Source organism: Alligator mississippiensis, chromosome 8, assembly GCF_030867095.1.
Source record: "Alligator mississippiensis isolate rAllMis1 chromosome 8, rAllMis1, whole genome shotgun sequence".
NCBI classification, from domain to species: domain Eukaryota; kingdom Metazoa; phylum Chordata; order Crocodylia; family Alligatoridae; genus Alligator; species Alligator mississippiensis.
The window spans coordinates 17,537,425-17,550,509 of NC_081831.1; the positions used below are offsets into that span (position 1 = coordinate 17,537,425).

Here is a 13,085-nt window from a genome sequence, read left to right on the forward strand (position 1 = left end):
ATAAATCCCTCCAAACCCAAAGGCAATACCAAATATTCCTGGTGACTTTTCTTATAATTACTTTCACTTGATTAATGTTCTGAGACCAACATTTTATTATTGCAATACAGGACCACCAATCATGCATAAATGACCCCTATAACCACATCCCTTCCCAAACAGAATTGAGCAATGCCCATATGTCTTTCTCGGACAAGCTGATGTAAGATATCATTGGCACTGTATTTTGTAAGTTATTCGTCATAAGAAAATTGCTATCCTTTAGAACAAAATACTCTGTTCAGTATTTCAAACTAGTGATTACATGTTGTTGTGCACTTCAATGGTTTCCACTGCAGATTGTAAGAGGTGCTCTATGGATTCCTCTGTGGGTTACAATTACCACACCAGAGCCCATATGGATGTCTTTAGGGCTAAGACAATAGGAAACGCAAGAGAGTTTACAATATTAACTGTATTCATTTCTTGAGCCATTTGAATGCAGCAAAATTAAAAACAAATGTATTCTTGTCATAATACCACAACAATTAAGCCCCAAATATGTGCTTCTTAATGCATGCTGGGATGATCTTCTGCTAACCATCCATTAGACTCCTTTTAATACTTGGTTAGCACTAGCATTCTTCTAGAAGCTGGCCTGATTTCTTCCACAACTCAACTTGTTTTTGCCAAAGTCCCTTTTAGTTCAGCACTGGCTGCCTGCCTAATGAAACAATCTCTTTTTAAGCCAAGTCTGCTGTCTTCAGTTGCACAAGATGCATCTTACTTAAAAACATGTATAATGTGACCAGTGTTTAAGCCTTGAAAAACTACCATTTTAAAATTATCTCTAATGAGAGTTAACCAAGTGCATATGTTTATATAAACTATCAGGGTATAATCTTACAGCTAAGAATCACTTCCCAAGAAATGAAATATTTTTTTCTTTTTTCTTTAAAAATGTATGTTAAAAAAAAACTTTTCTAAGTACTGTAGTAGAAAATGACAGGATGTATAGTTAATAACCACAGTATAATAACCACATATACAGGGAGAAAAGTGATGTATATTAGGAAGCTAAAGTAAAATAGCTTCATCCACCACAACTGTAAGACTTTTTTGTGCTAATATAAATTAAAACATCAAGTTTTAATATTATATAGCCTACACTCAAACAATGATGTAGTGGATTTAAAAAATATATATTTTTGCTCTTAGTTTCTCAAAGGCCATCTTAGATTGGGAGCAAGCTGCATAAGCAAATGAGAAAACACAATAAAATCCACCTCTGCTTGTTTCTTTAGCACAGCAAATTGAATCAGAGCTGGAACAAGTATACCTGTGTAAGAAGTTGCCCCTGTGTCAGATTATTGATCCAACGAGTATATCGCTCAGTAGACTCCAGCGGTTCCCTCTGGACTTGGCAGCCTATAATCTAAAGCAAAATTAGATAAATCACACACCGTAAACTTTAGACATTCACACATCCGTGAAAGCCTCTGTAATTAATTAAATACACTTTACAAGCAAAACGTATTTAAAATTTAAGAGATGCTCAAGTTAAGGTTGACTGTGCAACTTTAATACGTTCCCACTGTACACAAGCAATACAAAACAGTCTTCAATTTACGTGATTACATACTAGTTTTTTGCAAAGACACCTTCTCTTTCTCCTTAGTTTCTACCTTCTCCAAGGCTCCTTTCCTCAACCCACTTCCACTCGTACTGCATTTACACCCTCCCCTATGCTCTCTGGGTTCACTCAGCAGGTGTCATTAAAGGCCCAACTGCTGTTTCCTTGGTGCTCCTTAGGGCATGCCCTACCCACTTGAGCATGCCCTACTGACTTGCTCCCATTCAGCCTTCATGAGCCCTGGCAATGAAGTAGTGAACATGACCCTGCCACCATTCCGAAACGCAGTGAAGACAGATATTTCAAGAGTGGCAGTGAACAGAGGGTAGGAGACAGAGGTCTATCTACAATCTCATTTCTAGGTTTGATACATGCAGAGTGGGAAGCACGTACATGGACATTGCTCATGAGTGGCACCCTTGGGAACGCCAAAGCAGCAGTACAAACATGCTCTGACAGCACAGCAGAGATTGCCTCTCCACTCTCAACTCTGTGATAGACACCTGGTCCTGGACCCAGTACAGCTTGCTGCAACCCAGAGCTACAAATGGTGATAAATCCTGATCATCCACAAGCCAAATTATGCCTAGTGTAGGGAGAATGTGCAAGGAATTTAGCAACTAAAATCTTAAAGCGCTCTAATGAGCAAGTGTGAACTTGGATTTTTCAAAAGCTTATAATTTGGCCAAATATAACGTAACTTCGTGGACACGGTAAAAGGCTCATCCTTAACATGCAGGCAACCCATCCTGCCAAAAGTTAAGTCCTTGTTCCACACACGGAAACACTAGATGTTTTTAAAGTAAAAGGTCACCAAATTAAGGTAATATGTGCAAAACAATGCATTTTTTCCTAGCCTCATTCTCAGAAATGTCTGAACCATTTTGCCTGAAATGAAACAAATACACTTCTGAGGCAAACACCCAGCATGCAAAACTTCAGCTAAGAGGTTTATAAGCAAATAAAAGGTCTCATAACAAACAGTGCTCAACAATCATAACAACAGACTACTATCCCAGTCTATAGTAAAACATGCGACAGTATTTGAAAACAAGTGAGGGAACAGTCGCTGAATTTGACAAGATAAATACAAAATAATAGTAAAAATAAATTAAGATGTGCCATTTTCATAAATTATAAATGTTCACTCAAGCAAATACTAGTCTTGTTCTTAGAACTGCAACAATAGCCTCTTCTCTGGTTGCTGCTATTTAGCACACGACATTAAGACCTTCCAAGAAACGCATTAAAAAGAATTCTGCTTTGTGTAAGCAGGTAGGGGGCAGAATTTAACACACCCTACTTAGCTTTCATTATCTGCTATGCATTAATATATATGCCATGATATTGTATGTAAATATAAATATGTTTGTTTTATTTAAATATAGACTAAACTAAGACAACCTGATAAAATCAAGGTTGTAGGAACTCAGGTAGACAAGTTTCAGAATATTTTTAAGAAGCTTATTTCTTTTTTAATGTCTAGAAAGAAATTGCACAAAATGAAGATAACCAACTATAATCTTTCAAGCTCTTCTGGTAATAGAAACATTTAAAATTTTAAAAATGCAAGAAGCTGGGCTATAGCTGTAGACATCTAACTATGTACACTTCTGGTCAGGAAACAGAAACAATACCATGTGATTTATCTGACCAATCACAGCTTATCAAAAGTTTGATCATGGAAAACTTGCAAAGGACTACGGGTGATCTCCCAGCAGTTAATAAAAGTCATAAAGGAATGTGAGGAATAAATACAAGTGAAAAGGCAAAGAAATCATGATTTGTTTACCTCACAGAAAAAGAAGTTGTAAGCTCACATAACTGGAATAATTTGCTCAGTGAAAACCTTTGGCTCACCATGTAAAATTTAAAAGCATCTATCATTTGCTTCTAAATCACAATGAAGTAAAGACTCCCGAGGACAAAATTTATGATGTCAAGATAATTTAATAATGCTAAGCCAAATGTTTTTAAATCAAATAAAAATGGAAATCTTCTTACTTCCCAATATTTTTTTATATTTAACGTTCCAAATTTTAAAATATTTCAACAAAGCTGAGTACAAGCACTAATCTTTCTATGGAAGGGATCATTTTTATTTAAGAAACAGAGAGTTAAACTATTTACAAAGGCTTTTGCTAGCATTCATTAACCAAGATAGACTATCTTGCTTGTATTTCCTGGGGTTTTATAAAGTAAACCCTATGTGCATTGTAAGGACTGTGTGTGGAAGTTCAGAAAAGAATGGAAAAAATACAAAGTGCTATGCAAACACAATCCTGCCTTTATGAAAGGTATTCCATAACAGAAAGATAAGGAAGCTTAACTTCTATACACAAATGCCCTGACCCTAGGCTCTACAAATACAAGTTAATGAACAGCTGTCATGAGGTGAGAGATTAGTATAGGAGACCCAAATCTGTTTCCTGAAAGCTTGGTTTCCAATTAGAGCAGAATATGAGAATTGGTAATCTCTCTGTATCCAGCCTGAAATCCAAGTGAGGAGCAAAAGCAGGGCAGGTTTATTGTTGTTGTTATTTCTACTTTGGAGAGCCTCCAGTACGCTCGGACCTTTACCAACAGCTCTCAGATGTGCCGTCTGTTTAAGGCTACTTCTGAAATCTGGAACACTGTTGGGTACAGGCTCTCAGACAAAAGGGCAGAGGTTAGCATTTAATGTCTTAAACTTCATAAACTTGCTCAAATCTCAGTCTGACTCTGTGAGCCCTTTATTCTTCTAAGGCAGATGAAAACCATTTCTAGTCCTGCAAATTTTGGGGGAAATTTCCAGGGAAACTCTGGGGAAACTTTCCCTGCTGCTCCACTCCTCCTGGTCCCTGGGAGGAGTGGAGCAGCTGCTGCTCCTCCTACCACCCTAGACTTGGTTTAGCTCAGTCTGGAGAACACATGGGGAAACCTTCCTTGCTGCTCCAGCCCAGCTAGTCTCCAGGAGCACTGCAGAAGCTACTGCTTCCTTCCTCTTCCCCAGACTGGGGTCACCCTGTTCTGAAAAAGGCAGGGGAGCATTGCTGTGGCCACAGCCCCCTTGCTGCAAATTTAGATGTTGATGAGATCTCTGAGCTTACCAACATACGAGATTAGCTCCAGCCAGAGCTCTGAATATGCCATGAGCTCTGAGCTGGTCAGCACAGGCTCTGGCCACAGCTCCTGCTTTTGCAAGGCTCTGGAGCCAAGGGGGTGAGAACTACCACTCTTCCCCTCTTTTGTTGAATTCAGCAGGAGCGGGTGGAAGGAAGGGAGGGCAAACTGCTGCCACATTCATCTCCTGGGCTCCAGAGCTGCATAAAAATCAGGGACTCTGTCCTACGTCTGGGGCCAATCAGCTGGTAAGCTCAAATCTCACTGCACATGCAGAGCTCTGACATACTGGTGAGCTCAGAGCTCACTGCAGGTGGGCACACAAGTGAAGGGGTTGTGGCCATTCTGCTACACCTCAACAGATCCTGGCTATAATTAATGCTGTACAGTTCCTGGCATACAGGAATTTACAGGCAGCTTACTGCCCAATGTCAAGGACATAATATACAGCTCCGAACTTCCCCCTATACTGTGTCCCATGCCTCGCAGAAGGCTCAGGCCCCACGATGGATCTCCTTCTATGCCCGCCTGGCGTTCGGACCCCAACTGGATCCCTCCTTCTTAGGCGGTTTACCTTGCCCTCATTCTGGGCTGTCGAGCTCCCTGAACCCTTCTCCCTCTGGGCAATGGCCCCCTCTGGGACCTTTGGCCACACAGGCCCTGGCCTCACCTTTAGGCCACTCTGAACCCCAGGCCCCTGGCTGTGGGTGTCCCTCACAGTGGGCGCTCTGGCCCTTTGACTGTTCTGGTCCTGGCCCCAGCATTGACCAGTCGAGGGTTTCTCTAGTCAGGTGACTGAGCTGCTCACCCTCACTCTCTCATACGGGCCCACCTTCTCGGGTCCCTACAAACACAACTCACTCAATCTCTAAGGCTGGCCTATGTGCAGTCCTTCAAGCCTGCACATGTGGACCTCACTGTACACAGCCTTCTCACATGCCCTTGCTGGGCCTGTTACTCTGCCCCCTCCCTGGGGCTCTCACCTTTATGTCCCTTGGGTCTCAGGCCTGATGACATCCCTGGACCCCTTGCCTGTCCCCTCTACGGGGTAACCCTCCAGATCATGGGGGCTGAGGTTATATGGTGCCCCATACTCACCTTTCACTAGGGAGGCACTGGTGTGGCATTTCCTGGAGACCACCCTGCCACAGGCAGCCCCACCACACCATCCAATGCTAGCAGGGTGTAGTTTTAGATAATTTCCCAGGACCAGGAACCTCCTCCATCCCCATAGTTCCTATCCTTAACCTCCACGTGTTCTGGGAGCAGCAGCTCTGCAGGGAAATGTTATCCCTCTGGCTCCCTGCAGCAACTGCTAGCTTAGCTCTGAGGACCTGGGTTTATACTGAGGCTGCCTAGCCCATCTTCCAATCCTGAAGCCCTCTTGCAGTCATGTGACTGCCTCATTAAGCCACACCACACCTGCTGGCTGCTTCATAACCTGTTCAAGCCTTTTAAAGTGGTAGGCATCAAAGGTGCCCTGCCACAGCAATACATACATAGAAGAATGAATGGATAATGATTTGACATTACTTTCAGAAATGCACATAAGCCCATGGCACTTTGCCTTTCCTGAGCATTCATTCCATCACTGACCTCAGAGTAACACTCCTTAAACAATGTTAAAAGACAACTTGAACATGACATTGTAGAACAAGAAATCATCCACAGAATGTTTAAATGGTTTAAATATGGTCTAGACAGAAACTATGGGTTCTTATCTCATTACCTGGACTAGTTTTTAACTCCACCTTCTTATTCCTATGTCCCTCAATGTGTTAACTACCTTTTTTATCCCTACTGACATTTTCAACTCATCTTCTGCCTCTCTCTGTCATGTCCCCTCCCCCTCTTCCTTTCCTCTGTATTACTATTTTAAGCCCTTTCTTTCTGCAAGTGCATCCATATACACTGTTGCCTATGAAACCTCATGCTTCTCTGTTGCCTGCTATGAAAATGGTTAGTCTCTAAGGTGTCAACTCTGCCCTACCTTTTCCCGTACCTCAGTCTGTGAAATGTTTTGGGCCTTTAGAATGGAAAGGTTCAAAGCAAGGGAAAATACTCTTTATCAGCATCAAATACAAAAAGAATTCAAGAATAGGTAATGGTAAAAAGTAGCGTGATATTGGCAGTTACCAAAGCAAACTGCTTGACCATGATGGGGAATTCTGAATTCTGTCTTTTCAAAACAGTTTTATTCAATTTCAATTCTACAGATCAGCCAAGTCTAGAAGGGGAACCTGGGCAGAGGCATCTTTCTCAGTCTATTCACTTATCCCTCCTAGATGATACCAGGTCTCCAAAATATGAAATTCACCTTTTTCTACATGCTTTGCTAAACTCACTGGTGCATAATTGCAAGAGATAGGAGAAGAGAAAAATCTGGAGCCTTCCATATAAAGAATCTAAGAAAATAGATTTCATTCAACTTCAAAACAATTGCTACAGGCAGTCATTAAAAGTTCTTCATGGCAAAGTTCAATGCCTAGAGTAAATGTAAAATGAGCACCTGCACTGTGCTATCTCAATAGGTTGCCAATAATCTGAAGAAAATGTAACCTGAAAAATCTAAACCAGGCAGTGTGTTGGGTCCTGTGTGTTCCTTAAGAGTTAGACATTGTAATAACTCAATATTTCAACAACCAGTTGCCATTGCTGACCCAACCCCAATAGAAAACTTGAAAAACCATGAAAACAGACACTCTGCAGCCTGACATACAACCCCCTGTAGCTTTAGCAGCATTCTTCTGCTGGATGTCCACTGACACTGGAATCTAAATATGTTTTTGCAAGAAGCTGGGGAGAAGGGTTAGAATAACAAGCTATGTATATCTAATGCAGAAAGGTGGTTTGCCACACTACTCATTGATATAGAGAACAAGGTCAATGACACTTTGGCTTGCTGAACTTTCAAACCAAGACTCTGAAAACCTTCTCTAATATGTATTCATTATTAGAAAATTTGCTTAGCTCTGCTTAGTCTTTCACCTTCAGTACATTTTTGCTTCTCCCCCCTTCCCATTCACCAGAAAAGTATGCCAATAAAAACAAAATCTATGTTAAAGAATTTCAGTTTTGTACGTATTTGATGGAAAAGTATCATAGAGACTCTTCATTTCAAAATAGACAAAAATATCTCATTAATACAAAACTGCATTGACCTGAGAATAAAGCCTTTAATTATCTCATCTTAACTATTAATTTTTTCTACTTTATAAATATATTAAGCACCTAATTAAATTAACAATATAATCTGCAGCTGCTTTCCCATTTTACAGAAACATGTAAGAGATTTTCAAAATGATTTGTAATCTCTGGCTGTTACAATTTTTAGGGACCAGTTTCAGACACCTCAAGGAGCCCTGATTTTCACAAAGCACTGATCACTCATCCTCTGAAAATTCAGCCCTTTTAAATTGTTAAACCAGGGACCAAAACTGAAGACACCAAAAATTCTGAAAATGTTGGCCACAATTTCTTAACCTGTCTGTGCTACAGTTTGTAAACAAAGCACTTGTCCTTTGCAACAACGATGTGGAATAAGAAAAGAGAACAAGTTTTTTCAGGCTTAGCCAAGTTGATCACTAGAGATGGCAATTCAGAGCTGTCAATCTTTCCCATCTTAAATATCACTTAACTTAATCTCTCCATTTCACACATTTGTTCAAACTTAATTCTACTTTGGTTCTATTGTACCCATGGGAAAAAAATCTGAAACTATCAAAGGACAGAGTAAACAATCTCAGAGTATGGATATGGATTGGGGATGTGTATGGATTGGGGATGGGTATGGATATGGATTGGGGATATGCTATTTACCAGAGCACCCCAGGGAGTAACTAGGAATCATGGGTGCAAACTAGTGCAGAGTAAGTTTAGGTTACACATTAGGAAGAAATTTTTTACAATAAGGGTGGCCATAGTCTGGAATGGGCTTCCAAGAGAGGTGGTGCTGTCACCTAACTTGGAGGTCTTCAAAAGGAGGCTTGACAATTACCTGGCTGAGGTCGTCTGACCTCGGTCCTCTTTCCTGCCAGGGGCAGCGGGTCAGACACGATGATCCATTGGGTCCCTTCTGACTCTATAATCTATGAATCTATGGATACCAACATTTGAAAAAAATGAAGATTTTAAAATAAAACACATACAAAACTATTTCAGAATTTTAAGATCTTAAAATATTAAAAGCAGAGGTTATTATTCTGATCATTAAGGCAAAACAACCTCTTATGGAGTTATGATGGACTTGGCTCTTTCTGTCTATTTTACTCTTCTATATGCCCTCATTTTACACTGCGTCCTTTGGGTCACAGTATCTTCAGAGTTTCCTTGGGGATGACTCCCCTGTTTCACATCCTAACATAAAACTAGGGTGCGACTAACATGTCCCTTTAACATTCTATTTAGCAGGCTCAGTCCAACACTATTTAAATCAACAGAAGAGAGAAATGACAGTCACTCTTGGAGAAGAACAGGCTTTTTATATATTAAAATATTTATTTAATTCTTGGCTATTAAGACTATAGGAAGAAAGAAAAAAAAAGAAAAAGAAACCAAAACAGAACAGAATCAGACATTTAATTCAACATGCACAAGGGAGCAAAAATCTAGATTTTAGAGAAGAACTAATAATTCTAGAAATTACCAACCCTTATGATTCCTACTACACCAGGGAATCTCTATTACCCTCTCTAGCATGAGCTGGTATAAAATCTTCACTCACTGTTGATTTATATTAATGACATCTGATGGACCAATGTTAAGCCAACATAATAAATGATCAGTGAGAACAGATCGGGGCCAGCGAACTATCCATTTCATCTTGTCAAATTCAGAACAGGGCACCAATCAGCAGAGAAACCAGATTACAATAGATGTGGCCCAGGAAGGACCTACTCAAAGCTAGGAAATGGCCTGGAGATGGTATTAGGCGTAGATGTGTTCTTTACAAGTTAGGGATGAAGTGCCCTAAAAGGACAATGAGACAAAATTTGTAGAGGCACTGGCTAGTCCCTATACATTCTGCAGATAAAAAATATTAGTTTAAATGGTTGCTTACAGGACAACTTCTCCAGGTAAATATATTTGCTTTTATTTATTTTTTAGCAACCAAGTATTTGTGGATATACTATAAAGACTTAGAATAAAATGGTACAGTCTTTTTCTTTATTACAATTCCAGTGAAAAGGAAATATGGGAAATTCCCATTAACATTTAATAAGTCAGGAGACCAAGAATGCCCAATCTAGTTACAAAGGACAGATAACCAACTATTCTAATTAAACACCTTTTCAAGGCTGGATACTTCAAAGTTATTTTTACCTGAGGTCTCAAACAAGCGGTTATACGTGGCTGTATATTTTCTTCGTAGTTTTTCTATTATAGGTACTACACTCGCACCTTATTTCTGTTTTCATATGGCTAAACATAATTGAAAGTTTCCTTCTGGTCCTCAAGGAAACAGTAGACAGAAACTGAAGTAAAATATTGTAGCCGTTTCTGAATACTTTCTTCTGTCTTGCTGAGCTTTATTTGTAGCTCATATTTAAATGTTCTATTCCCCTCTCTACTGCTGGTTTTCAAGGGCAGATCCATGAGGGAGATGAAGGGGATGTGGCCACACATGCTGCTTCTGTGGGATGCATGCTCGGTAAACTCTTTGATCATACAAGCTTACTAGTGCAAGCTCTGGCCAGAGCTTCCACTTTCACGCAGCTCTAGAGCCTAAGGGGTTAGCACCGCCACTGTTCACCCTCCCTTCATGCTGCTTGGCCCTCTCCCTCCACAGCTGAATGTAGCAGAAGGTGAAAAGAGGAGATCAGGAGCAGCAGCTCTCATCCCCTGGGCTCCTAAGATGCATGAAAGCAGGGGCTCTGGCAGGACCCTACACCAATAAGCTTGTAAACTCAGAGAACTCACTGAACATGTGGAGCTCCAGCAGGAGTTGTGCTGACTGAACCGCTGCTCCCCCTGGGTCTGCTCTTGCTGGTCTTCAAAGTTACTACTTTGTTCTCATTTCAATCATACATGTAGATTGTGTATGGCACAATTTTGGCAACACTTGGTGCATCTGAACAGTAGCCCGATACTACTACGTGGTAGCATCGCATGGAAAAAACCGTGACATGATGCTACTGCGCAGTAATATTAGGGTACTGCACTACAGCATCACAAAAAGGGTATTTGCTGGCACTACTGTGCAGTAACTCAGGTGGCTGCGCATTTGTTTAGTATTTGTTTATACAAGTAACCACTGTGCAGTAGCATCTTGTGTAGATGCGGCCACTGACAGGAAAAAAAAATACAGGTCATTTTAAGTATTTCTTTATCTCAAGAAGAGATTACTTATTTATAGAGATTTTAAGGCCAGGAAGGGCTGCGACCATTATGATCATCTAGCTACATATGTAGAAAAAAGGTCAAACACTGGGATAAAGGAGCACTAGGACACTAAAACTTAAACTGAATTACTGAGAGAGAGACCAGAGGGCTGAATTGCGAAGGGAAAAGATGGGGAGAACTATTTATGTTTAACTTAGAAAAAAAACAGAACAAAACACTGTACATAAGAATCCAATTGCTCGAACACCATCCTGATCCATCTGCTTATTCAGTGTATCAAATCCCTTTCCCCCATCATAGGTCTGTTTGCCTCTTAATTTTGTAAGAGTTATATGAAACAGGCATCATGGATGAAATCCTAGCTGCACTGAAGTTCGGAAGTGTGAAGTCAGGATTTTCTCAGTACCTTTTCTCCATGTTTGCTATCACTATTCAAGTAATAAGCCACAACCATGATAAATATAAACCAATCCATTATTTATACCAAATAATCTTACATTATATCTTGTATAATAATATAATATAAGCTTATCTAATATAATAATTTAATATAGAATAATATATGTTCTTAAATCTAAAAGCTAATTAGAATACACCACCCTCCAAGACATTGCTTTGAATTGTGATTACTTTAAATTACTTAACAACTTAATTATTTGTAAGAACTTTATTTAATCATATAACCAAGAATTCCCATGATGCTTAGGAAGGTAACAAGAAGTTTGCACAGAACAGAAACCATTTTTCATTCTCAGTGGATCCTCTAATTGTCTCTAGTACATGTTCTCTCATAAAATCTTCTGAACTAAATATTATGCTCCTTTCTGAGTCCATGAGCTTCCCTTCTACACTGAAAACACTTTCTACACTGAAAACTGAAATCTATCTGCTGAAAGATGCAAAGCATTCACTGCTCTCAGTGGCTAAAAAAAATCTTGTGTGTGACCTCTGGACCAGGGGTTGGCAACCTTTTGCCATCCTGGGCTGCTGCTTGCAATTTGGCTCCTGCCACAGGCTGCAAATCTCTGCCTCTCCCCTTCTCTGCTGATCAGCAAATGCAGTAGCAAAAACAAACAGAAAAAGGCAGACAATAAGACCCTGGGGATGCCTTCTTTGCTGCCCCAGCTGCAGCGGAAGGGATAGACTGACTGAAGCATGTGATGGGACCCTCAGGGTGCCCCTCCCGTGCCCAGCTGGAGTGCACCATGGGCCAGATCCAATCTCTTTGTGGTCCAAGTCCAGCCCCTGCATTTTAGGCTGCCAAGCCCTGCTTTAAACCACAGAGATGGACGTACTGAATAAGTCCACATCTCCCGCAGCGTCCACCAAACCAACAGAAGACTATTTCATTTGTAAACTGTTATAGATTTAATTGTGTTCTTCAAATTACCAGTCAAGTCATTATGAGCTAATATATTTCTCAACTGATGCTGCGTACAGACCCACCAAAATTATTCACAAATGTCTTACAACAGACAGACTGTAGAATAGAAATGCTCAGCAGAAATATGACTACAACAAAGTAATAACAACGTTATATTTTGCAAGAAGTGAAATGTTCACACTTCCCTCTACACTAACACTGCAAAGAAATGCTCTGCACATACAACTTCCTGCTTTGTTTTCATTTTCAGAACAAGAACACTCAAGACTTATTTTAGCAACATTGTTTAAGGCATTTACACACAAGTCTTAAAGCTGTTACTGAGCAGTCAAATTATTTCTGGGTTCTTATAGTTTCATAGTAGTTTCAAAGTAGCTAGGGTCAGGAGGGACCTGAACAGATCATCTAGCCTGACCCCCTGCCACAGGCAGGAATGAATGCTGGGTTCAGAAGACCCCAGACAGGTGATCATCCAACCTCCTCTTGAATTTGCCCAAGGTAGGGGAGAGGACCACTTCCCTGGGAAGTTGGTTCCAGATTTTGGCCACCCTAACTGTAAAATATTGCCTTCTGATCTCCAACCTAAACCTATTCTCCATGAGCTAATATGGAGTTCTTAATGCTATATGAAACCATGCCAGTGCC

The 13,085-nt window shown here is 40.4% G+C and overlaps 1 protein-coding gene across 16 annotated transcripts in view; it reads right to left on the reverse strand.

Annotated features, from left to right (window-relative positions):
- Window positions 1-13,085, reverse strand: part of B3GNTL1 (UDP-GlcNAc:betaGal beta-1,3-N-acetylglucosaminyltransferase like 1) — a 350,365-nt gene that overhangs the window by 241,556 nt on the left and 95,724 nt on the right. For 13 of the 16 annotated variants that reach the window (XR_002089783.2, XM_014595610.3, XM_019485756.2 and 10 more), the window contains one exon: window positions 1,319-1,414. The exons of 2 other annotated variants lie outside the window; for them this stretch is intronic. Coding sequence is in view for 12 of the 14 variants with exons in the window: in XM_014595610.3 (XP_014451096.1) it covers window positions 1,319-1,414 (96 nt within the window). In the remaining 2 variants the exon portion in view is untranslated. Of the gene's footprint in view, window positions 1-1,318; window positions 1,415-8,711; window positions 8,785-13,085 lie in introns of those variants that run through there. One more of the 16 variants, XM_059732188.1, reaches the window with a different exon arrangement.